The sequence below is a fragment of the Symphalangus syndactylus genome, chromosome 2 (assembly GCF_028878055.3).
Source record: "Symphalangus syndactylus isolate Jambi chromosome 2, NHGRI_mSymSyn1-v2.1_pri, whole genome shotgun sequence".
Lineage (NCBI taxonomy): Eukaryota > Metazoa > Chordata > Mammalia > Primates > Hylobatidae > Symphalangus > Symphalangus syndactylus.
The window spans coordinates 40,221,662-40,246,403 of record NC_072424.2 but is presented as its reverse complement, the minus strand read 5'-3'; the positions used below and the strand labels follow the sequence as shown (position 1 = coordinate 40,246,403).

Here is a 24,742-nt window from a genome sequence, read left to right as displayed (position 1 = left end):
TCCTGCTCAGCTGTGAGCTTTTTCTGTCCCCTGGTGGGGGACAGACACTCAGCATTCCAGACAGGGTTAGTGGTGGGACTTCTATTTATTTAACTACTAATCCCACTTATGTGAAATTAATTTGCTCTCCTATTATAACTCACCTTGCTTCCTGCCCTGACCGGCTCCTGTAATTGACACCTGGCTGCTCCATTGTGTTCCTGCTTCCTGGGCTAAGGGGCAGTGGAAGCCAAGTCTTGGAGTGACTCACATTAGGAGGCTGCTCTATACAGAAGAGAGGTTTGCTCATTACAGACTGAGGAGGGTTACTGTAAAAACAGCGGTGGTTTTTTTCTCCTAATAACCAGTTCCCCTTTAGGCTAGCCCTTTCTGAGGAAGTTTGTGTACTATTATTAAACTTCTTCCCAACTCCAAATATGGGCTGTTCCAGTTTCTGCAGCGTGCAGATGAGTCTCTGGCTTCTGTAGTAGAAACCCAGGCCCAGGTCCCCATCTGCCTCAGTCCTTGATGAAGTGCAGGTCATCCACAATCCCAAACCTCTACCTAGAGGTGTCCGTGCTGCCCCAGGGGACAATACCTACAAGGTGTTACAAACACCTCCAGCCAAAAACAGGGGCTGCCACTAAAGCCTCCCAGATCCAGGTTCCACGGCCAGGATCCCTCTTCTGTCTGTGGCAGAAGTGAACGAGGAGCTGTTTGCGTTGAGGCTGCAGGGGACATGGCTGTATTACAGAGATGAGAAGGAGGCACGCTGGCCTCTGTTCATGGCCCTCCACTGAGCACCTGGGCTGGGCAGACAGGGGGTGTAGTAGTCTGAAGATCTGACTCTAGCCTCCAAGTGAGAAGCCCCCACTCCCAACTCATGTCCATCTCTCAACTGCTCATTTGAGTCCTTGGGAGAGGGCGAGGGGAAGTGGGGAAGAGGAAGCCCAAGAGTTTGTCCCCTGGCCTCTGCCAACACTGCAAATGTGGCCACTTAAACAGGCTAACAGACTGGACGTCCTCCCTTGTGTGTAAAATCCCCAATACCTCCTCCAGCAAACTCCATGTTGGCTGTAGAATGAAGGCCACCTTCTGCCCGGCATGGCGTCTGCAGCTTGACCCTCTTATCCGGCCTTATTCTCGCCTTTGCTCTTCACAATCCTCATCCCGTCCGACCGTGGCTCTGAACCCTCTGCCCATCCCTCCATCCCACCTTTGTCACATGGTGCCCAAAAGACCCTGAATGCCCACCTTATTCTTTTCACTCATCATGTCTAGTGCATCCTTGACCCCACTCTGGCTCAGTCCCCTCTGCTGTGAGAAATACTTCCTGACCCTACCAATTAACAGGCAGCTTGTCTCTCCAAATTCCACTAGTGTGCTCACACAGATTAATGCAGCCCTGGAGTTGTTAATAACTCTTATATGAGTGTTCTTTGTCGTCCTCCACTAGACTGTAAATGCTTTGCAACAAGGAACCATTCCTTAACATTCATGTATAGCCCTACACGGGTGGCCAACAATTGATGGAACTTGATGACCCTACAACCAGTTGTCCACTAAGAGTGTCCAGAGTGTTGTTTCTTGCTTAGAGCATGATTTTTGCTGTCAGAAGGACCTCACTTCAAATCTTGACTGTGTCAACTACCAGCTCTGTGACCTCAGGAAACTATTTAACCTAACTGTGTTTGTTTCCTCATCTGTAAAAGCAGAGATGTACAGTAATCGGCCCCCGGGTTTATTGTAGATTTAAATGAAGTAAAGCATGGGAAATTCTGGCTTGGTGCAGTACCTGGCATGACTTCAGGGTTCACTAAATAGCAGCCATTATCATTATCGGGTTAGTTTTGGGGCTGGTGCCTCTGCTATAGTGAGTCTTAACAAACATCAAATTAATGGAGATAGATCCTGGTTTTAGGGGAGGCATCCTAGAGAGAATGTTGAAGTGAGTTTTGGAAATCCAACAAGGAGAGAAATCAGAAGTTAACCCAATTGCATTTCTCCCAAGTTTTCAACAGCCTTCAGGCATACTCATTTTTAGCTGATTCTCCAGATATTGCTAGAACTTTTCCCAGAGGCAGATGCAGAGTGACTGTGCAGACTCTGAAAAACAGTGCTTGTCACCTGACCTTAAACGTAACAAACAACCCCTGAGGAAGATAGCTCCAATTACAGTCATGAAGTTGGAGGAGCCCTTTCAAGGCAGATTGATTTATTGGACCAGACATACAGCTCAACATCCCACACACAGATTTCTGCCTTTGGCGAACTGCCCTGCCTGCTTCCTTCTCTCTTGCCCTGGCATATTGCTCTGTGTGTGAGTTGGTGCAGTTTATTGTATAGGGTTGTGTGTGTGTGTTTGTGTGTGCCGTGGTCCCAGGATGGAAGCTCCCAGATTGGGGGCCCTCTCATTGAGTGATGTCCAAAGCCTTAATTGAGGGAAACCTTGCTCCATTTCTTTTTGTAGTGGCTTTAATTTCATCCCCCTGCTTCAGGTGGGCATAGAATGTTCCAGAAGGCCTCTCACTGTGTCTGATTCCTGTGCTTCTGAGTGTATGTAGTCACATGTTGTTGTATAAGGAAGGAAGAAAACTAGTTTTTGTTGTGTGCCTTGTGCCAGACAAAAAAAATTACCATCTCCATGAATCACATAAGAAATTGAGACTCAGAAGCATTAGAAACATGCCTAAAATCCAGTGCTGGTAAAGCCAGGATCCAAACACAGGTGTGTCTGACTTGATGCCCTCTGTCATGGTGACTCCAGGCTTGGCCCTGCTGGGAGATGGATGCCCAGCCACTATGGGAGTGAAGTCCAACTCATAGGGTCATTTTGAATGGGAATACTTTGAAATCTAGGGGCATAATTTCAATTCATATCATCGTATTTTGCACCCATCATGTGCATGGCTATGTGGCCTTCTCCCTTTTATTAGTTATTGATTTCTGTGTGACAAATTAGTACAAACTTGGTGGCTTTGAACAACACACATTTATTATCTCACAGTTTCCACTGTTCAGGAATCTAGGCACAGCTGGACTCCCTGTTCAGGGCGTCACAAGGCTATACTCATGGTGCCGGCCAGACTGTGTTCTCATCTGGAAGCTCAACCAGATAATCATCCATTTCCTTGCTCACATGGTGTTGGCAGTATCATTCTTTGAGGTAGTAGGTCTGAGAGCTTCAGTCAGCTGGAGGCTACTGCAGTTATTTGCCACATGGGGTTTTCAACAGGGCTATCTGCCTCCTCACGGCCAGCCAGGAACTGAGATTCCTGCACGATTATGCTGTGTGTGATATAATCACATACATCCTTTCACCTTTGTCATATTCTGTTGGTTAGAAGCAATTCATAGACCTCACCCACCCTTGAGGGGAGGGGAGCACACAAGGCCATGGGCACCAGTAAGCAGGGGTCCTGGGTAGGGGGCACCCTACAGGTTTGTCTACCACATCCCTCTTTCCCTTTCTCCTCTTCTCCTTCCTTACCCTCTTTCTTCATTTCCCCTTTCAAGTCTAGTCTCAGACATAGGGCTTTGCCAACAAATATGAGCTTTAGAGTAATGATGTTAATAAGTGACATCACCATGTTCCAGGCACTAGTTTTTTTAACTTTCTATTGAAGTATAATACACATACAGAAAGCTGCAAATCCTAAGTGTAGAAATGAATGAATTCTTCAGAAACTGAACATGCCTATGTAACCATCACACACATTAAACAGGTGGATATACTGCTAGCACCCTGAAGCCCTTCTCAGGCTTCCTTCTAGGCCTTAACACCCTCAATGGTGAACTTTTTTTTTCAATACAGTGTCTCATTCTGTTGCCCAGGCTGGAATGCAGTGGTATGAGCATAGCTTACTGTAGCCTCCAACTCCTGGGCTCAAGTAATCCTCCCTCCTCAGCCTCCCAAGTAGCTAGGACACATGCATGCACTACCATGCCTGGCTATTTTTTTTTTTTTTTTTTAGAAATGAGGTCTTGCTACATTGCCCAGGCAGGTCTTGAACTCCTTGCCTTAAGCAATCCTCCCACCTCAGCCTCCCAAAGTGCTGAGATTACAAGTGTGAGCCACTGTGCCCAACCAAAGGTGAACTTTTAACAGTATAGGAACTATTAATTTAGACTGTTTCTGTACAATTTATAAGCAGAATCCTACAACATGTATTATTTCATGTCTGGTTTCTTTGACTCAATATAGTTTTGTTGCATGTGGTTCTAGATTGTTTATTCTCATTGCTGAATAGTAGTCCATCATGTGAAGGTACCGCAATTTACTTATCCATTCTACTGTCAGTGGGCATTGGGGTAGCTTTCTGGTTGGAGGTATTACAAGCAGTGCTGCTAGGAGCAGCCTAGTATGTATCTTTTGGTGAACACCAGTAAGCATTTCTGCTGGGTATATCTGGGAGTGGGTGTGCTGAGTCACACAGTGTGCATATTTTGTGAGCTGTGTTTATGTATATACAATCCTCACATCCCTCTATGGAAGGCATCATCATCCTCTTTATACACAACAGCCTTCTGGGCCAGACCTACACTTTCTCCATGGGTCCTGAAAGATCAGACAGGAAGGAAGGCAGACAGGTGCAGTGCAGAAAGTGTAGGTTTCACCTATCTTATCACTGTTGACAACCTTCTTTTTTTTTTTTCTTAAGAGACACATTGTTTTGAAGACTTCTGCATACCAATCAAATGTCCTTTGCTTAGTCTCATTTAATTCCTCTTGTGATTCTCTTATTAGTTAAAGACACATATAGCCAGCTGCAGAGTTGCTGGTCTGACAACCTACATAACAGCATTGACTAGTTTCAGATAAAACCAGAGAAAATCCAGGTTCAGGTTCACCTCGGTCACCTCCTTACAAGAACACAGGATTTCTGCTGGGCTGTGGAAACACTAGAAGATGCCACCCTTTCCCTTTGTGATGCTGCAGGGACCTTAGGTGACTAAAGATGCCATGTCTCCACTGAGGATCTCTTAGACCCAGACCAGGTCTGAAGCGCTCTGACTTATGGCCAATCAATATATATCAATGCATAAGCCATTCACACGCCATTTTGACCAGGCACAGCCCATCATTTTTAAACAAAAATTCAAAGTCCCATCCATTTACTTTGGGCTGGTTCTTATGCTAAAATAGGTTCCATGAAGGTAGTGAGGAACATTTTCCAAGCTGCTGCCAAGTGGTCAGAAAGACTTCAGGCTACTGCTAGTAGACTGTACTTCGGGGTATAATTTATTCTTTCCCATTTGTCTCTCTGTTTCTGTCTCTCCATCTCTCTCTTTTTCTCTCTCTCTGTCTCTGTGTGGGTATGTTTTATATAGTTAGTATATATAATGTATATTTACAGATATATGAGAGATCCGTCTATCCATCTATCACTTATCAACAAAATTCAGGTCCCATTGTATCTTACCTTTTATTAGCATTTTTTTTCCACGTGATAAAAGAAAAGTACTTTCAAAAATGTAACTTTTAAAGTTATTGTTTGATATTCTATCACATGCCGTTACCATGATTAATTTAACTAATTCTCTATTTTGGGACATTTACACTGTTTCCAGTATTTTGCCATTGCAAATAATACTGCATGAATATCCTTCTACCTGAATCCTCAGGGACGTTTCTGATGTTTTCCTTAGGCTAAGTGATAAGATGCGGAATAACCCACAAAGCACACAGATGTTGGCTTTTGAGTCTCATGATCAAATACAAATTTATGCCGCTGTCAACAGCATAGAAGAGAGTCTTTTTTGCCCACACCAGTAATTTTCTATACAAATATTTTTTCTCAATTTTATAGGTAAAGCATGATCGTTTGGTTTTCATTGCATTTAACAGATTCCTGGTGAGTTTAAATATTTTTTCAGGTTTGCTGTCCATTTGCGTTTCTCCTTGCTTTGCATTTTTCATTCCTTTTTCTCATTTCATGTGTCTCCACTCCCTCACAGAATGACATCCTCTGCTCAGCAGGTCTCTTTTCCCCTCATTCCAGACATCAGGGCAGGAGTATTACAAAGGTCCCACAGAAGAACTTGGCAATTGTCACCTGCCTTGCAAATTGAACCTATGTTAGAAAGATGCACGCTCACAAGGCCCACAGCGGGCTTGGTCAGCCACATCTGTCATTCCTCCCACCAGGAAGGCCAAATTCCTCCCAGAGCTGTAAACCTCACATCTCACTGAGTCTCTGGACACCATCACCCAGGGGCTGTGAGATCAGGAGGACCCGCTGGTAACGACTTAACCAGCTGAGGTTCCAGTGCACTTCAGGGGTTTACAGGACTGTGCCTAGAAGGAAGTGTTCCCTGCTGCTCTGGGGAAACGGGCAATTGTAAATCAGGTAACAATGAGGCCCTAACTTATTTATCCCTCTAAAAGTTTTACATATTAGGGCCAGCAAGGGACACATTTGCCCAGTTCATGGCTGATTTGCAGAGTCAGCACTTTAGGTAAGACCAGCCCGCCTTGCTCAGCGGGGTCAGCATGCGTTGGGGGCTTGGAGGAACCAAGGCACCCTGTAGTGCTGAGACCTTATCTTGTCTCTCGGTCTGGACTAAATGTCATCTTTCAGAGACATGAGACACAGTATGGGAGACACCAAACAGTGGGAAATTCTTCCTCTTGGTGCTAAAAGTGCTTTTCCTCCTCTCTCCTTGGTCTCCTCCAAGTTCCTCCTCCTTTACAGGGAACATTTGCCTGGAGAACAGCTGTACCCTTGTGATCCCAGAAATGATAGGGAACCATTAAAACAGGAACAGCGGTGATAAAAGAAGCTTTTGGGCCTTTGGCTTATACTAATTAGCAATCAAGGCCAAAGCTGAACCCAATGTTCCATAATAAATTATGACACATCCTTACAAGAGAATATTAGGCAGCTATTAAAAATAATGTTTTCAAAGAATTTTTATGGCACTGAAAACTGCTTATGACATGAAGTGAAATGAAGGAAAGATGTAAAGCCCACATACAGAACACGGAATACCAATGATCTGAAAGACTACCTGGAAATATTGTAAAATGGGAACTGCAATGATCTCTGCAGGAAAAATTATGTGTGCATTTTATGTTTCTCTCTTATTATAGTTTAAAAATTTCCTACATTAGGCATTTGTAACTTTTGTTTACCAAAATAAATAAATAAATAAAGTTTTTTGGTTTGTTTTTTGTTTTTTTGAGACAGAATCTCTTTTTGTTGCCCAGGCTGGAGTGCAGTGGTGCAATCTCGGCTTACAGCAACCTCTGCCTCCCGGGTTCAAGCAATTCTCCTGCCTCAGCCTCCAGAGCAGCTGAGATTACAGGCGTGTGCCACCATACCTGGCTAATTTTTTTTTTTTTTTTTTGCATTTTTAGTAGAGACAGGGTTTCACCGTGTGAGCCAGGATGGTCTTGATCCCCTGACCTCGTGATCCGCCCACCTCAGCCTCCCAAAGTGCTGGGATTACAGACGTAAACCACTGCGCCCGGCCAAAAATTGTTATTATTTTTAAAGACCAAGTCCCATGTGAGCTGCCCCAGGCCTTTGAAGATTTTCTATGTTAATTTCTCCCTCCTTCCCTCCCTCCCTCCCTTCCTTTCTCCTTCCTTCCCTCACTTTCTTTGTTCCTTCTTCTCTTTTTCCTCTCTTTCTCCCTCCCTCCCTCCCTTTCTTTTTTTTCTCTCATTCTTCCTCCCTCTCTCCCTGCCATCCTTCTTTCCTTCCAGAAAACCAGCAATATTCAATATTGACCAAAAACAAATTTTCAGCAAGCTCAAGAAGTTGATGGTCCTGATGCTGAATGAGGGAGGGGGCTTGGCTACTTTGGAAAAAGCCTGGGGACCCAAATATTGTTCTGCACTGTCCTGATCACAATGCTTTTAGGGGGCTAGTTTCAATTCTGGGTGCCAGGTTAAAAAGTATATAGAAAAGATCACCTTCTGCAGAATACAAAAATGACAAAAACATCTTCATCAATAAAAGCCACAGCAGCAGCTCTACCATGTACTGAATGCTTATCATGTGCCAGATACTGGATGGAAACATGATCTATTGTTTGATGTGAGCTTTAAAACAACTCTTTTACAGCTGAGAAATCTGAGTTTACCAACATTAAGTAATGAGGTGGATCTATTTGAACCTGTATAAATTTGCCCAGGAAATGGAGGAAGGGAAGCTTTCCCAGGGAAGATCCTGCCTCATCTGCAGATGGGACAGCTTGGACTGTGGCCTTGGCTGCCGGAACTGGAGAAGCTGGCTGGGAGGGCTGCATTACCACGGGAACTCTGGATGGATTTTCCTGGACAAGAGTGACAATTCAACTCTCTTTAGAATTATAGAGGTTTATATTGAAAGGTGTTGGTGATGCAACAGACTTAGCTCATGGGCGGCAGAAGGCTGAATGCTCTGGAATCAGGAAGACCGGGCTCCCAGACGGCCTCAGTGGAATCCACTTTGCAGTCACCCTTGGCTGCTTTTTGCCTGACTGGAGGATTCTGTGGCTTGAGATGCCCAGCATTGTTCAGGACCATAGCCCCTGAGGGTGACTCTGTGGATCATGGGGAAATTGGGTCCATTCTTATAGCTTGCTAGGAACGTGACAGCGGTTGACTGGGCCCCACCTGGGCAGTCCTCCAATTGTTGGTAGTGGGGGTCCCAGGCAAGGACAGGGGGATGCTTGGATCAGACTCTTCCACTGGTTAGATGGACTGTTTTTTGTTTTGTTTTGTTTTGAGATGGAGTCTCTGTCTCCCAGGCTGGAGTGCAATGGCGCAATCTCGGCTCACTGCAACCTCTACCTCCTGGGTTCAAGTGATTCTCTTGCCTCAGCCTCCTAAGTAGCTGGGATTACAGGCGTCCGCCACCATGCCTGTCTAATTTTTGTATTTTCAGTAGAGATGAGGTTTCACCATGTTGGCCAGGCTGGTCTTGAATTCTTGACCTCAAAGTGATTTGCCTGCCTCAACTTCCCGAAGTGCTGGGATTACAGGCATGAGTCACCATGCCTGGCCTTTAAATGGACTGCTTCTTAGCTGATGTAAGAATTATGAGTACCCCAGAGGAGTCTATCCCACCAACTAACACAGAGAAAAAATACAAGCAAAATTATCTGTATGAAATACTAGTTTTAAGAAAACAGAACCAGTCCATGTATGGAGGCATAGGCATAAGGTTAACTTGCACTAAATGTAACTTGTACATTTTTTCTAAAATAATTTCTTGAGCATTGTGGTGGCCTTACGTACTAACCCGAAGCTGAACTTCCCGGGAAGCTGATCCAATGGAGCACTTGGAATTCAGGGGTGGAGTCTTCTTCCTGGGTCAGAGCTGGTTCAGGGTCACATGCTCTTGAGGTCCCTGAAGGCCACATGCGCTGCATTTCGCCCAGCAGCTCCCATCACACCTCCTCCTGGAAGGGAATGTCCTATGAATCAAAGCTCCCGTCAAAAACCCGCCAGGGTGGGGATGGGGACAGGGCTTACAGAGATCCAGCAACAAAGCAGCGTGGGGCTGGTTAGAGGGGTGCGGGGGCGTGGGCACTGGAATCACCTAAGACAGCCATTCAATAGATTCTGGCTCCCTCCAGGCTTCCTGCACCAAAGGTCTGGGGAGGGGCCAGGTCCACAGCCCACAGTCTCAACGGCTGAGGGTGGACGTGCTGGATGGGCAGACGCTTAGTTAGCGAAGTTAAAATTTCAGAATAAGGGGCTGGGGGGAGGGAGAAGATGTGTAAGCCCAGACTCTTTCCAGGGGACCAAGTCCACACAGCTGAGAGAAAGTGTGCATAGCAAATGACAGCCTCAGCCAGCTCCGTTAGGCTTGGAATGCGCACAAGAAAGAATTGTAAAGTTGAAGAAGTTAACTTTATCCATCCTTCCTGGTCTAAAATATGGATGGAGGCCTCTAATCCCAGCAGTTTGGGAAGCTAAGTGGGGAGGATTACTTCAGCTCAGGAGTTCGAGACCAGCCGGGGCAACCTAACAAAACCCATCTCTACAAAAGAATGAAAAATTAGCCAGGCATGGTGGCACACACCTGTAGTCCCAGCTACTCCAGAGGCCGAGGCAGGAGGATCACTTGAGCCCAGGAGGTTGAGGATGTAGTGAGCTGTGATCATGCCACTGCACCTCCAGCCTAAGCTATAGAGTGAAGCCCTGTCTAAATATATATATGGATGGGGAATTTAGGGACATGGGTCTCTCACAACTCCACGTTGGAATGTGGTGAGATGCCTCCACCAGGATGCATCCCCAGGCCTCCTGAAGTGTGAACTCAACTGTGGGCTGTGGTCAGCCTGGTGGAGGCAGCGGCTGGGTGCTCACCTGTGCATGGAGAATTCTGAACACAGGGCAGCTTCTTATGTTGGGAGTTCCCTGCTCCCCTCCCTCTCTGCCACCTTCATTGCTTAACTTCCTCCTTCTCCAAGTCTCTGGCCTCCAGTGAGCCCTCCCAGTCCCCACAGGGTAGTAGGACTCCAGGTCACTCACCAGGATGAGCCCCACTTCCACAGAGATACAGGCCCTGGAGAGGGCAGCGGTAGCCAGAATGCAGGGGCACGGGGCGGGCGAAGTAGAGCTGGTCCAGGGACATGGCACAGTGGAATATGTTCTGCGGAGGCAAGGCCACAGTCATTAGCACAGGAGTGTTACAGCCTTTCCTGCCCTGGCGGGGTTTCTTCCCCTCCCCTGTTCTCCAGCAAATGTTCTTCTCCTTCCGGGATATTTTCTTGGGTTTTAAAATGCAGAAAGGGAAGGAGATGAGACGGAATGGGCACATGCCCTGGGGCTGGGAGTGAAGTTTTCCAGAGGCTTTTTGAGGAAGAAAGCAGGGTGGGGAACACGAACTGAACGGGAAAGAAAAGAGGGTTTTGTTATCTACTCTGCATCCCTCTCACTCTGTTGGAAAAACAGAATTGTCTGACTTATTGTGGCTGCTGGCATGCATCTCTGCGAGAACTCCCTTCTCTGGCCAAGGCATCCACCTGAGCCCGGACCCCGGCGTTCAAGCTCCAGCAGGATCACTGTGAATGGCAGACAAGGGGCAACGAGGCCCGAGCACAGTTCTGCCCCCCTGGCTTGGGTGAGACCAGCCCCAGGCTGAGAAGGGAGGCAGCATGGGACAAGTGAAGGTCAGACTCAGGGGGCAGGTCTGGACAAGAAGCCTGACGTCTGTTGGGCGTCACCACAGGAGTGTCCCCCCACTGCCCTCCTCACCTTGCCCCAAACTGAGGCCATCCTCTTCCCTCGAGTCTGCTCCTCCCCATCCTCCTGCATAAGTGAATGACACCACCTTCCTCCCCCTGGCCTCTGTGCCTACCCTTCACATCACCTCCACCCTGACCCCCATGTGCACACTGTCACCAAGGCTTCTCAAGTCTGCCCGCCCCATGCCTGCTGTACCCAGCCATTCCCTTTCTTCCTGCTGCCTGGCCTTCTTTCCTCTATACCTGGACCAGTGCTGTTCAGTGAACATGTAATGGCAGCTACATATGTAGTTTTTGATTTATTAGTAGCTACATTTAAAAAGTAAAAGCAGAGTCGGTTGTGGTGGCCCATGCCTGCAATCCCAGCACTTTGGGAGGCCAAGGTGGGAGGATCACTTGAGCCCCAGAGTTTGAGACCAGCCTAGACAACACAGGGAGACTCATCTCTACAAAAAAAAAAAAAAAAAAGAAAATTTGCCAGGTGTGGCGGTGCATGCCTGTGGGCCCAGCTACTCAGGAGGCTGAGGTGGGAGGATGGATGGCTTCAGCCCCAGAGGTTGAGGCTGCAGTGAGCTGTGATTGCACTACTGCACTCCAGCCTGGGTGATAGAACAAGACCTTATCTCTAGAAGGAAGAGAGGGAGGGAGGGAGGGAGGAAACAAGGAAGGAAAGAAGGAAGGAAGGAAGGAAAGAAGGAAGAAAGGAAGGAAGGAAGGAAGGAAGGAAGGAAGGAAGGAAGGAAGGGCAAGCTGATGAAACTAATGTCAATAATACATTTTATGTAGCTCAATATATCCAAAATATTATAATTTCAACATGTAATCAATATGTAACTTATTGATGAGATATTTTACATTTTTTTCTATACTGTGTGCATTCTACACTTGCAGCACATCTCACTTTGGCCTCAGATCCTTCTTTTGCTTTCTTTTTTTAATTTTCTTTTTAGAGATAGGGTCTCATTCTGTTTTCCAGGCTGAAGTGTAATGATGCATCACAGCTCACTGCAGTCTCGAACTCCTGGGCTCAAGTGATCATCCTGTTTCAGCTTCCTGGGTAGCTGGGACCACAGGTATGCACCACCACACCTGGTGATTTTTTGGGTTTTTTGTTTTTGTAGAGATGGGGTCTCACTACATTGCCTAGGCTGGTCTCTGATCTTTCAAGTGCTCAGTAGCTGCAATGAGGCGATTGAGCCTGGCCTCCTATCTGGTCTCCCTGTCTCCAATCTCTAGTTTTTGATAAACTGACAAGTCTGAGGATGTGCTGCTGCTTTGAGAAGGGGGTGCTCTCTCTGAAGAAGGTCAGATGGCAGAGCCAGCATGGTTGTCAAGGCAGAGGGCCACAATCCTGGTGACCTTCTCAGTGGGGGCTGTCCTGCCTGTGTTTCTGAGACCCCACTAGGGATCCCCCATTCCCTCGATTTGACCGCTTCTCTGCCCTCTCTCAGCCAGGGTCCCTGCCACTGTCCTCCCTTCCTGATGAAAGCTGAGTATGGAGGGACAAGACAAAGCAGAGAGGTCACAGCCAGGAAGTGAGGGGGCAGAGGGAAGGCTATGGTGAGAGACCCCCTAGGCTTATACGCACCCCTCCAGGAAGCCCGAAGATTCTCTCCAAATCTGGTGGTGTGAGGATGTCTCTGCCAACCACAGAGTCCTTGAAGCCAGGGGCATAGACCTCAATGCAATCGAACACTGGGGTGCCAAAAACAGAGAAATGAGATGGTGTTAGGAAGAAGAGGAGGCACTATGGGTGTACAACTTGGCAAATTTACTAACAGTCATTAAATTACACACAGAAATGGGCTTATTTTATCATATGCAAATTATACCTCAATAGGTGAAAAACAAAAATCAGTCCACAAGCAAATGATTAATTCATCCCAAAGATGCATGGGTAGGCCAGTCCAGTCCCCAATTTCCCCCACTTCCCTAACCCAACCTTAAACACAAAGCTGCTTATCTCCTTTTGCATATGCAGCTTTTTTCACCTCTTCACTTTTCTCAAGCTGGTTTTTTTTTTTTTTTTTTTTTTTTGAAACGGAGTCTCGCTCTGTCACCCAGGCTGGAGTGCAGTGGCACAATCTCAGCTCACTGCAACCTCTGCCTCCGGGTTCAAATGATTCTCCTGCCTCAGCCTCCTGAGCAGTTAAGATTACAGGCATGTGCCACCACACCCTGCTAATTTTTTTTATGTTTTTGGTAGCGACGGGGTTTCACCATGTTGGTCAGGCTGGTCTTGAACTCCTGACCTCAGGTGATCCACCTGCCTCGGCCTCCCGAAGTGCTGGAATTACAGGCATGAGCCCCCATGCCCGGCCTGCTTAAGCTGTTTCTCTTGCTTGGAATGCCCTTTGCTGCCTGGCCAGCTCCTAGTCATCCTTGGAAACCCAGCTTGACCGTCCCTTCCTTTGAAAGCCTTCCTTGTCTCTCTGGCTCATGCTTCTCCTTTGGTTCATGCAGTCAGCTGTGCTGTAATGACAGGTTTCTAAATTAGTCTCCTCCATCCCTCGCTAGACTGTGAGCAACTGGAGGGCAGGAACTCTGTCTTCTTGGCTTTCTTAGCCCAGTTCCTGAACCCAGCAGTCAACTATGTTGACTTGAGGTTCCCTCGACTATTTCCTCCTTTTGGGATGGCACCTGCAGTTGTCAATCCCGAATGGGGCAGTGAGGAGGAGCAGGCCCAGTCGGGTCGCATGCCTGGCTGTGGCTCTGGAGACAGAACGTGCAGCTCTCTTTACCTCTGTCTGCATAAGCATCTCTCTCCTGCTCGTCCCAGGCCTTGCCTCCAGCCAGCGTGTAGGGCGTGTACTGAGTGAAGAGGGAGACTACGTGGCAGCCGGGAGGAGCCAGGGTGGGGTCCAGCGAGGAAGGGATGCAGAGCTCAATCATAGGCCTGTGCGGGCAGGGAGGAGAGACGGCAGGTCTGAAGAGCAGGAGTGCGGAGGGTAGGGCATCTGAGATGACTTGGGACACAGTGGAGGCCCTGAGATGACACCAATCCTGGGCGATTGTCGCTGTACAGCCACAGTGGTTGTCCACCTGCACGGGCTTAGCGACTGCTAGCGTGGTCCAGAGCACCTGTGAGGAGCTCGCCTGGCCCCAGACCCCCGAATGCATGGCCTGTCCTCGTCTGCCTTCATCACACGCTGTGCTCTTTAACGACAGCTCCCAAACGCAAATGTCTCCAAGGTCCACACAGACAGTGGGAGTGTGGAAAGGGGCCAGGCCTAACACAGCAGGTGCCCAAGCAGCCAGATTTCAGCCAGGCTTAGTGGCCTGATTGCCTTTTCCAGAGCAGACCAATGGAAGACAGAGCTGCTAGGGCTGCCCCGAGCCCCAGCAGAGCTGTGACCTGCTTCCCACCCCACCACCTTTGCCTGCCACACCTTTTCTACCTGGAGCATGTTCGCCCTCTGATCTCCAAATATGAGTCTCCTTCAAGGCCACGGGAAATGCTCCTTCTCTCTGTGTCCCTCAGCTGCAATGTTCTCGCTGAACTCGGATGTCCACCAGGGATCTCAAACGTCCCTTGTTCAAACCCCAATGCCTGATTAGCCTCTAAAATCTGCTCCACCCCCACCGCCTCTTCCTCTTTTCAGTAAATGGAGGCATCATTTCACAGTCGCTCCTTTTTTTGACCCACGTCCCACTCCCTGTCCAACAGCAAGTCCTGTTGGCTTCACCTTCAAAATATACCCAGTCTTTCATCACTTCTCATCACTTCCCCTGCCCCCACCCTTGTCCAAGCCACTGTCCTCTCTCCTTTGGATTCTGCAACAGTAACCCATTGCAACAGATGCCTTAACTTTTTCTGCAAACAGTGTCCAGGTTGGTCTTTTTAAAGTATAAGGCAGGCTCTGCACAAACTTTCCTGGAGTAAGAGCCAGGACAGTTGACAAGACCCAGCACCATCTGAGACCCTTCATTCCCAGGTGCTCTCTCTCCAGCCACTCTGGCCTCGTCCCTGTGCCTCCTACACAGCAGCACACTCCTGCCCCAGGGCCTTTGCACCTGACCTTCCCTCTGTCTGGACGTTTTTTCCCCAGATACCCATAAGATCTGTATTCTCACTTCCTTCTGGTCTCTGCTCAAGTGCCACGTTATTAGAGAAGCCTTTCCTCCCCTTCCCTGCCTATTTTTCTCTGCAGTGCTCATCATCAGTGCTTACTTGTTGATTGTCTTCCTCTCATGGATAGAGAGTCAACGACCTGAGACTTTCTTGGCTTTGCTTGCTGATATGTGCCCAGTCACTGAACCAAGCCTGGCACAGAATAGAGACCCCAGAATATTTATAAATGGATGAACTTTGTCCTATACCCTTCTCTCCAGGCGCACATCTTCTTTACCACATGCTATAAATATTTAGGTACCTGTCGTATCATAAGCTTTGTGTCAGTTTCACGCTCCTGCCCCACTAATTCTCCCAGCCCGTACCTAGTACAGAGCCCAGCACTGGGTAGGTTTTCAACAGTGTGTGCTGGACAGTGGACAGGACGGAAAGGCGCTTGCTCCTATAGCGCCCCTGCCTGTTCTGGAAGAATGGAAATACAGATGCAGTGGGAGGTGGGAAATGCTTTTAGAAGTTTTGCAAGAAGGCAGATTATCAGAAAAAGAAAGGCTACGGAGCAGGGGACTGGGTGAGTGCGTGCCCTCTGACGGGCTCTGAATGAGAGAGCCTCCTTTGCTCTCCCAGAACACATTTTCTCCTCTTCTTCCCCAGCCCCAGCACCTTCCCGGGCAGCGCTCTGCCCCTCTACCCCTTCCGCTAACCTTAGCTGCTCTTCACCCCTTACTGCCCTCGTCCTCAGATTTTTCACCTGGGATGCACTTCCTGTCCTTAGAAGTTAAGTATGGATTTTGGCAGATCCTAAGTCACTGTGAAGGTTGAACGCCAGGCCTGATCCCTGCTGTGCGTGGCATGGACAGCCCCGCCTCCCAGGCCCATGTGGAAGAACATCAGGGGACACAAAGTCCAGCGCCCCTACCTGTGGGAAGGCAGGCCGTCCACAGCATCTTCAAAGGCCTGATGAAGGAGGAGGGTGTCTTCACAGTTCAGGTGGATGGAGCACTGGTGATGGGGCAGCGGCTGGCCCCTGGGAGCATTGGGGGCCGCCAGGAAGCTGGGCAGCCTGTCTACGGCCACTGAGGGACCAAAGAGGAGGGTCAGGTCTTAGCCCCCCAAGGTCCTCCCTCTACAGCCAGCACCCTGCTACCCTCACTGGCGGGTGGGAGTAGGAAAGTAAGAGCAAGTGTTTCACCTTCTGACCAGGCTGCAGGCGGACACGGGCTGGAGGTCAGGGAATGGAGATGATGACAGAGTTCAGCTGCCCCCAGCCCTGGAGGTTTCTCACTCAGATGGGTCAAAGGAGACAGTGCTGCGATGTGGTGTGCCTCTTACCATTGATCTTGGTGACAGGCGACCGGGTGTCCAGCTGAGAGATTCTCTCCAGGAACTCCTCAGGAAGCCACTCCTGGAAGGAGAAGCCTCCATGAAAGGCCTCAGATGTCCAAGGCCCCAAGGAAGCTGCCTTCTTTCTTTGCTCAGGAAGATCCCTCAGTCGCTCCCTCCGGAAATCCTCTTCATCCTTCAAAGCTCAGCCAAAACCACCTCCCCTGTGAAGCCTTCCTAGATCCCCTCCCACTCAGCTCTAACCACTTCCTCCTCCGCACTTGGCCAGCAGTTCTGACTGTGAAATAGTCCACACCTTTCCCTGCTTGCAAAGGTGTCAGTGGTTTGCAGGCCTCTTTTCACTACTGGTCTGTAAGCTCTTGGAAGCCTCGATGATCTCAGAATTGCCTTAACAAGTTTCTTTTTACTGATGTTTGTTGAATTTTAGTAATGGAATCACTCAGCAAAAGTAGTGCTTTGCCTCTAAGAATTGCCCCCAAGAATGGCTGGGAGCTTCATGCGCATATACATGTTATCATATATTTTGGGCACAGGGTAAGTCAATTGCAAAAACTGCCCCCAAAGCTCACCCCTCCCTGTTTGCACACCCACTTCTGTGTAACCTTGCAGTGCCCTCACACTCTGACTCTAGGCTTGGCCATGAGACTTGGTCTGGCCAATGCTAGAAAACAGGATGCAAAGAGATCAAACCATGTGATGCTTGCATGCATGCTTGAGCTTGCCTGCTTTTGCCCTTTGCTGGACCCTGAGAACATGCCTGGACTACTGTGCTGGAGGAGCACAGACACATGGAGCATAGCCGAGTCCCCCACCCGGTCATCCCAGAAGAAACGGTCCTGGACCAGCCACCACCAGCCAGTTCCCAGGCATATGAAGGAGTCCCACCAAGATCAGCAGAGCCAGCAAGCTGACCCACAGCTGACTGCAAATGCATGAGCAAGCCTTGAGCAGCTGAAATCCACCAAGATCAACTGAAGTCTCCAGTTCTTGGTGCCAGTATTTCTTGTTGTATGCCCAGAAGTTCTGTGGCTCTTTGTTAATTGATTAATTAATAATCATGGATAATACAACAAATGATTGACACAGAGAATGGAATTAGAGCTGGTGAAAGCGGAGAAATCAGGAAAGTAGGAAAGTTGTGGAAATAACTCTAGATTGAAAGTCAGACCTGGGTTCTAGCTCTGGCTCTGCCAATGGCCAGAATCTTGGTCACTTCACCTCTCTGGCCCCTTCTCCTCACCTGTGAGGCTTCTTCCCCATTTACTACCTGCCCTTACCCGCCTGTTTCCCAAATGCAGAGACTTGGCTTTTGCATCTCACACCCTGATGCAATCCTGGCTCCCTCAATCCCCACGGTTTCTAACCCCTGTTTTGGCAGACATCTAAGCTCCACCCTCCTGCCCACAGCCTCACCTGTGGCGTCAGCTTCAGGAAGGTGATCTGCGGTGATGTGTTGGACAGCACCATTTTGCTTCTCACCTCTGTGCCATCTTCCAGCACAACTCCTTGAACACAGCCTTCACTGTTCACCTGCACCTTCGCCACTGTCTAGAGCCCACCAGAACAAGGCCCCAGAAACCCCAGGAAAAGAAATCCAGGTTAGATCTTCCGGGATTTCCATGGTCTGTGCTGCTCCTAGGCATTCACAGCTTCTTCATCCCAAACCCATCCCACCAAGTTCTGCAGCTTCTCCATGAAACATTCAGCCTCAGTTCAGTGACCAGGGAATTCCAAGGGGGTGGTTAGCCACTAACAGACTGCATGACCTTGATTCTGCAACCCACCTCCCCACTGCCCCTCTGTTCATCGGTAAAACAAGCGACCTTCCAAATCTGAGACTTTGTTCTGTCCTGGGATCCTTGCCAATAACTGGGGTGGGGTAGAGGGGCCGTTCACCTTTTCAGTGAAGATGCTTGCTCCATGTGTGGTGGCTGAGCTTGCGATGGCATCAGAGAGGGCACCCATGCCCCCCTGGACGTAGGCCCAGGCCCCCTGCATCCCCTCCAGGCCCCCCATCACATGGTGCAGCAGCACATACCTGCGGACAGACCACCTGACTCAGATCCTGGAGGTGGGGTCTCATCTCCCCAGAGTTCTAGGTGCAACTATTCCTTTCCATCTTGATCTTCAGCCCCGCCCTGTCACCATGCAGCCCTTTCCCAGCAGGCTTTAATGAGCTCAAGTTCTTGTAAGAGCCCTTTGCCTTCTCTACACCCTCTCCCCAGCAAGTGTGTCTATGTGCATAGCTTTATTACCGAAAAGAAGGCAACGATGCCCAAACCTGCAGCGCCAGCACTCTCCTGAGCTCCAGCTCCTGTGTCCAGCTACCCACAGATATCTCCATTTGGACCCTTCCTTGGCAGCATCTTAAATCCACCACATTTTCCCCATTCTCCAGCTGCTTCTCCTTCAATCTATCCCATCCCAGTGAATGGCACCTTTCAACGGAAGGATCTGTTTCCAACAGAAACCCAGGTGTCAGCCTTGACCTCTACCATCCTTCCCCATCTACGTCCACAAAGCAACACCAACTCAGCCTCCAAAGGGCTTTCAAGGGTCACCCCACCTCTCAGCCTCTCTTCTCTTCCTTATGCTGCTGCAGTAGTGCCCCTCATTGGACCCCCTCTCCCACTCTTTCCCTCCTGCAGGTCTTGTCCACATATATCCTGGAGCCCTATCTTAAAGCCCAGCTCTGCTCCTGCCACTCACTTATCACCAATTCCAAGCCTCCCCGGCTTGGCGCTACTCTTAGGGTAATGGCCAGTCTCCTAGCAGGCGCTCCAGCCTCATCCCTCATCCTGTTCCCCTCTCCATACCCCATCCTCCTAACAGACCCTCTTGATTCCCTGGGTGGATCACACGTTCTCTCAACCCCAGCATTTCCCCTGCTGTTCTGTCGGCCTGAAGCCCCTACCTCCCTCATCTTATGTTTCATTAACTCCTCTTTGTCCTTTGGGTCTCAGATCAAACATCTCTTCCACGTGGAGGCTTCTCTGACCCTGACCAGGCTGTGTCCTTGCTGCTCCTCCTAGCATCACACTCACGCCACTTCATCATCACTCGCTCTGTGTCTCTCGCCCATCAGGACGTCTGCTCCACTCACTACCGTATCCCCAGCACCTAGCACAGGCAAGCGCTCATCCATATTTGTTGGAAGAATTAACGAAGGAACAGATTACTTAAAGGCACATTTCACAAACGGAGCACTGGTTAAGCCTCCCAGAGATCCGAAGAGAAAAGGGCAGGAGGCCCCAGCTGGAAGATCCAGATTGGCTGGTAGATCACAGCTTGGCCAATGTGTGGCAACCGCTGCCAAGCTCCTGTCTCCATGGCCCTGGGGGAATTTGGGGCCGGCTTAATATGTGTTGAAAAACCACTTCCGAGGGTGTGCTCATCCCTTGAGAGAAAAGCCACGTCGACAGCTTCTAGCTTCTAGCTGTATCTTCTGGTGCACTGGAAACGGCCCAACCCTTGGCGGCATTCTCCATCCCAACACACACACACACACACACACCCCTCCATTCCTGCTCCTGCGGGGGCTCATTAAGTCAGACCACACTGCAGGCTTTGCTGTGTCTGACTGCCACCTCTCGGATTGGGCTGTCAGCACGAACCCTCACTCACAAAGAAAAAGGCAGCTTCCTGTCCATCCTGAGGTGTCTGTGTGAGTGCGTACCAGAGCCCAGGGGAAGGAACGGTAGGAGAGAAGGGAGAATGGGCGTTTGCGGGAGTGGAGAGGTGGAAGAGGGAAGGGAAGAGGAGAGAAAAGAAGATATAAATGTTGAGCTATCAAGCGGGAGGTGGGAGAGAGGCTTTTCTTAGTGAAGCAGTAGGGCACAGTCACTAAGAAGGAAGATTTTGGGGAGTCAGACACCTTGAGCTGGAAATCAGCCTTGCCACTTACCAGCTGAATGGCTTTGGGCAAGACACTCCCTTCTCTGAACCGCAGTTCTCAGAGGTTGCTCTGAGGGTTAAGTGGATCGTGTGTGATGTGCCTGGCTCGGTTTCTGGCTCACTGGGTGAGTTCTGCTAAGTGGCAGCTGTTGTTGCTGCCACTGCCACTGTAGTCCTCACTCCTGTTGGGGAACATGCCCCACTCCTGTGTCCCGCCTCACCCCCCGCACTCACCCACTCCCCGGAGTGTGGGGACTTGTCATGGCTCCAATCACAGCATCTGTGGCTAGAGTGGCTTTTAGAGGCTCAGACTCGAACCACTGATCCAGCACCTGGACAGCACAACAGCAGAGAGAAGGGCTTAGGGGCCTGGGTGGGAGGAGGGCCCCCTCACTGCCTGGTCGGGCCTGAGGCTGGGGAACCACTCACCTTGGTAATGGGAGCTGTGAGGACCTCGTAGTATCGGGGAAGCTGGGCTCCCAGGATGCGGCCTACAAGAGAAGATCCACAAAACAGAAGTTGAAACAGGTGACAGGGAAACCCTCCGACCTGACCTGGGGGATAAAAGAATGGAGGAGGCCGAGACTTCCTGCCGGGAGGTGGTATAGCACAGCCAATGCAGGGACAGATTCAGCTTGAGTCCTGGCCACACCTCTCACTAGCTGCAGCACCTGGGACACATTTTTAACATCTCTGAACCTGCTTCTTTACCTGTAAAATGGGAATCCTATTTTACACCCCAAGGGCTACGGTGAGGATTAAATGAGCTAGGTAAAGCATTTGCAAGTTCATAGGTACTTAATACATTTAAGCAGTTAGCATTATTTTTGGAAAATTTTAAACTTGTACCTTATTCCCTTATTTTGAACTCTGGAAGGCCCATATCCTGGGAGGTGGCTGGCATGGCTGATCCATTCCTATGACCCTGATTCAGACCATTTCAGAAAGAAACTAGGCTTTAAGGCCTTCAGGGTAGAAATCATGGTCTCTAGCCTTACAGCCCCTGGGCCTAGCTTAGTGTCTGGCACATAGCAGTTGCTCAATAAATGTTTTTTGCCTGTTTTTCACACAGAGCTCCTTGGACTGGTTATCTGAGAGGCAGTGTCTACTTTTTGCACTTGTAATAGATTCCACTGGCTCCATACTCTTTGCAGTGTATAAGTTTGCAGTGCCTCCCAACCCACCACAGCTTGGTTAACCTGCCCGGCTCCTTGGCTCTGGGCTCATCCATGTGATTTGGCCAGCCAGTGGAATGTTTGCAGATGTGACACAAACCCAGATCTGAAACAGGCCTGTATGTTGGGGCACGCCCTCTGTGCTTGTGCCACTGATGTGAAAAGTCCACACCCAGGTCAGCATGTGCTTCTACAAGGAGGACGAGAGGTACCTGGAGCAGAGCTGCCTCCACTGAGCTGCTGCAGACACAAACACATGCCTGAGACCAGACCAGATCAGCTGAGCCAGCTGGGATCAGCTGAACCACGAAGACATGTGGGAAACCAATGGTTTTTTTTTCTAGGATATAGAGGCTAAACTGGTCTGTATACCCTCAAGGAGGGTAGAAAATAATAGCATACTTGATGAGCCTTCCATTCTCATACTCATGGCAGACATTACTAATTGATCACAGAACTTCTCCTTGCTAAGCCCATATCTAGCATTCTTCCTGTATGGGGGCAGCTCTTCAAATCTCTTGGCCCCTATATCTTATTCATAGCCACGGCCATGATGCTGAGCTCCATGCAGGCTTTGATCAGCTTCACACAGGCAACTCCACAGCATCTCACTTCAGTCCTGAAAAGTGAGCCTCTCTACTTCTTCCCTAGGGCTTCTCTGGCACCAGAGCAGGGCACTCATGGGAACCTACTTGGCACCCACAGATGCATAGCCCAGAAGTGTGGGGGTCAATGCCCTGTGAGGCAACCCTTGACCAATGGGAGATAGAACCCAATGGATAAATATTTCCCTTTCCATCTCCTGGGAAGGTTTCTCAAATGCATTTCGTAAGGCTTCCCAGAGGGCCCACACAGGTCCAGCATCTTGTCACCCACAGTGCTGGCTAGTGCAATCACACACTCTGGTATTAACTCTTTCTCTGTCCACTTTCACCCCAACTTTCTCCTATTTTTGTGCCTTGGGGTCACCCTTCCAAATGAACTACCCACGCATAAGCCTTGGTCTCAGGCTCTATTTTAAAGGCACATCAGCCTAAGATGCTCTCAACAAAGTGCTCCAGGCTGCCCGTAACTGATCGCAGCATGTTAACTGATCCCAGCTGGCAGGCTGCCATGGAGGTTCAAGCTTGTGTCTAGGCATCAAGACAATGGGCTCATCTCCTTGAAGGTCGCTCATCATGCCCCGGTGCCTGCACTTGAACTTACCTGCCTTCAGCAGGGGCTTCAGGGTGGAGAGCGACCTCATCCTTTGCAGCAGGGAGCCACGCTGGAAGGCTGCCATGTCCACAGGGGCCGCATCCAGCAAAGGGTAAATGGCTAATGCCAAGCGATGCATGAACTCCTCATATTTGGGAAAGACCTGGAACAGAGCTGTGCATAAGGCCCCACCGTCCACATCCCTGCCCTCCATGCTGTCCCCATATGGCCTGTCACCCCTCACGGTTCCTCAGGCCTCATTCCCTGCTGTGGCCCGGCTTGGCTCTGTTGAGCTCCCCCAGTTCCAGGTCTCTGGGTTAACATCAACACCAGGAAGAGTGCATGGGGTGGGGTGGTGGTGGTCAGGAGACCCTGGGCAATAGAGAGTCACTGGGAGTGGTGACAGGGACAAGGAGCTAATGCTGGCTAACACGAAGTGTCACCCACAGAAAACTGGCAAGAATCCTAGGGTGTGGTCTGTGCAATAGACTACGAAACCACTTAGAAGTTTCTTCCTTCTGTCCTTTTCTTCTTCTTCTTTTTTTTTTTTTCAAGATGGAGTCTTGCTCTGTGAACCAGGCTGGAGTGCAGTGGTGTGATCTCGGCTCACTGCAACCTCTGCCTCCCAGGTTCAAGTGATTCTCCTGCCTCAGCCTCCTGAGTAGCTGGGATTATAGGCCCCTGCCACCACACCCGGCTAATTTTTGTATTTTTAGTAGAGACAGAGTTTCACCATGTTGGCCAGGCTGGTCACGAACTTCTGACCTCAAGTGATCTGCCTGCCTCAGCCTCTCAAAGTGCTGGGATTATAGGCGTGAGCAGCCGCACCGGCCTGTCCTTCTGTCCTTTCCTACATTACTGGTAGAAGTTAGACCTCTTTGCTTGTATTCTTTTCCAGTCTGTAGGTCGCCTCCCATGCCGTCTCATCACCTGCAGTCACAGAAGCCTGCCTCCTCTCACCCCACAAGCTCCCACGTCAGAATCCACTTTCGAAAGCCTGGTTTCTGACACCCACCCTCCCTTCCCTGGTGGGCACAGGAGCAGTGATAGAAGCCTGTGCTACTGGAAGCCTTACCTGACTCTTCTTAGCCCTGCACTTTGAATTTTGGTCCATCTCTACCAATGGATATACCCATGGCATTTTAATGAGTGTTACATAAAGAAAAGTTCCATATTAAAATACATTCGAGAAGTCTTAGTAAAAATGAAGTTAAACAGCTTTCTCTAAGCAGGGCTTTAATATGACAGCATGGAAAGACAAAACCAGAAATCAAGCTCCTTAATTTCCACGATGGGAAATGGGCACTTGCCTCCGGCGTGTGTGGTCACTAGCGTGTAGGGCCACAGCTAGTGTCCTGCAGGCCCGGGGACCTGGCCTTGTACCAAGTCCCCTCAAGTGCATCTGAGATGGGCAGGATTTGGACGAGAGGATGCAGGTGGTGGTCTTCAATCTGCTGCACAAAAGAACCATCAAAAAAGCACTTTTAAAAAAGCTAAGCTCCTCAGGCCGGGTGTGGTGGTTCATGCCTGTAATCCTAGCACTTTGGGAGGCGGAGGTGGGAGGATTGCTTGAGCTCAAGAGTTCCAGACAAGCCTGGGCAACAGAGTGAGACTTTCGTCTCTACGAAAAAATTAAAAATAACTTAGCTGGGCATGGTGGTGAATGCCTGTAATCCCAGCTACTCAGGTGGCTGAGGCAGGAGGATTGCTTGAACCCAGGAGGTGGAGGTTACAGTGAGCCAAGATCGCACCGCTGCACTCCAGCCTGGGTAACAGAGTGAGACCCTGTCTCAAAAACAAATAAAATAAAACAACAAAATAAAAGGCTAAGCTCCTCAGGTGTTTCTGATCATCAGCTAGGTTTGAAAACTGCTGGTGGAAGAGACATGTAGGCTGT

The 24,742-nt window shown here is 49.3% G+C and overlaps 1 protein-coding gene across 12 annotated transcripts in view; it reads right to left on the bottom strand.

The window, feature by feature from the left end:
- Positions 1-2,952: 2,952 nt before the first annotated feature.
- The window catches only part of PYROXD2 (pyridine nucleotide-disulphide oxidoreductase domain 2), a 38,811-nt gene continuing 17,021 nt past the window's right edge, over positions 2,953-24,742 (bottom strand). For 3 of the 12 annotated variants that reach the window (XM_063618473.1, XM_055252826.2, XM_055252833.2), the window contains 11 exons: positions 22,855-23,008; positions 20,903-20,964; positions 20,708-20,805; positions 18,476-18,617; positions 17,993-18,127; positions 16,568-16,640; positions 16,155-16,311; positions 13,908-14,062; positions 12,755-12,861; positions 10,451-10,571; positions 9,069-9,372 (listed from right to left, as the gene is read on the bottom strand). In XM_063618473.1, coding sequence (XP_063474543.1) covers positions 9,302-9,372; positions 10,451-10,571; positions 12,755-12,861; positions 13,908-14,062; positions 16,155-16,311; positions 16,568-16,640; positions 17,993-18,127; positions 18,476-18,617; positions 20,708-20,805; positions 20,903-20,964; positions 22,855-23,008 — 1,275 coding nt within the window. In that variant the 3' untranslated portion in view covers positions 9,069-9,301. The other 9 variants (XR_010115841.1, XR_010115838.1, XR_010115840.1 and 6 more) reach the window with 9 other exon arrangements.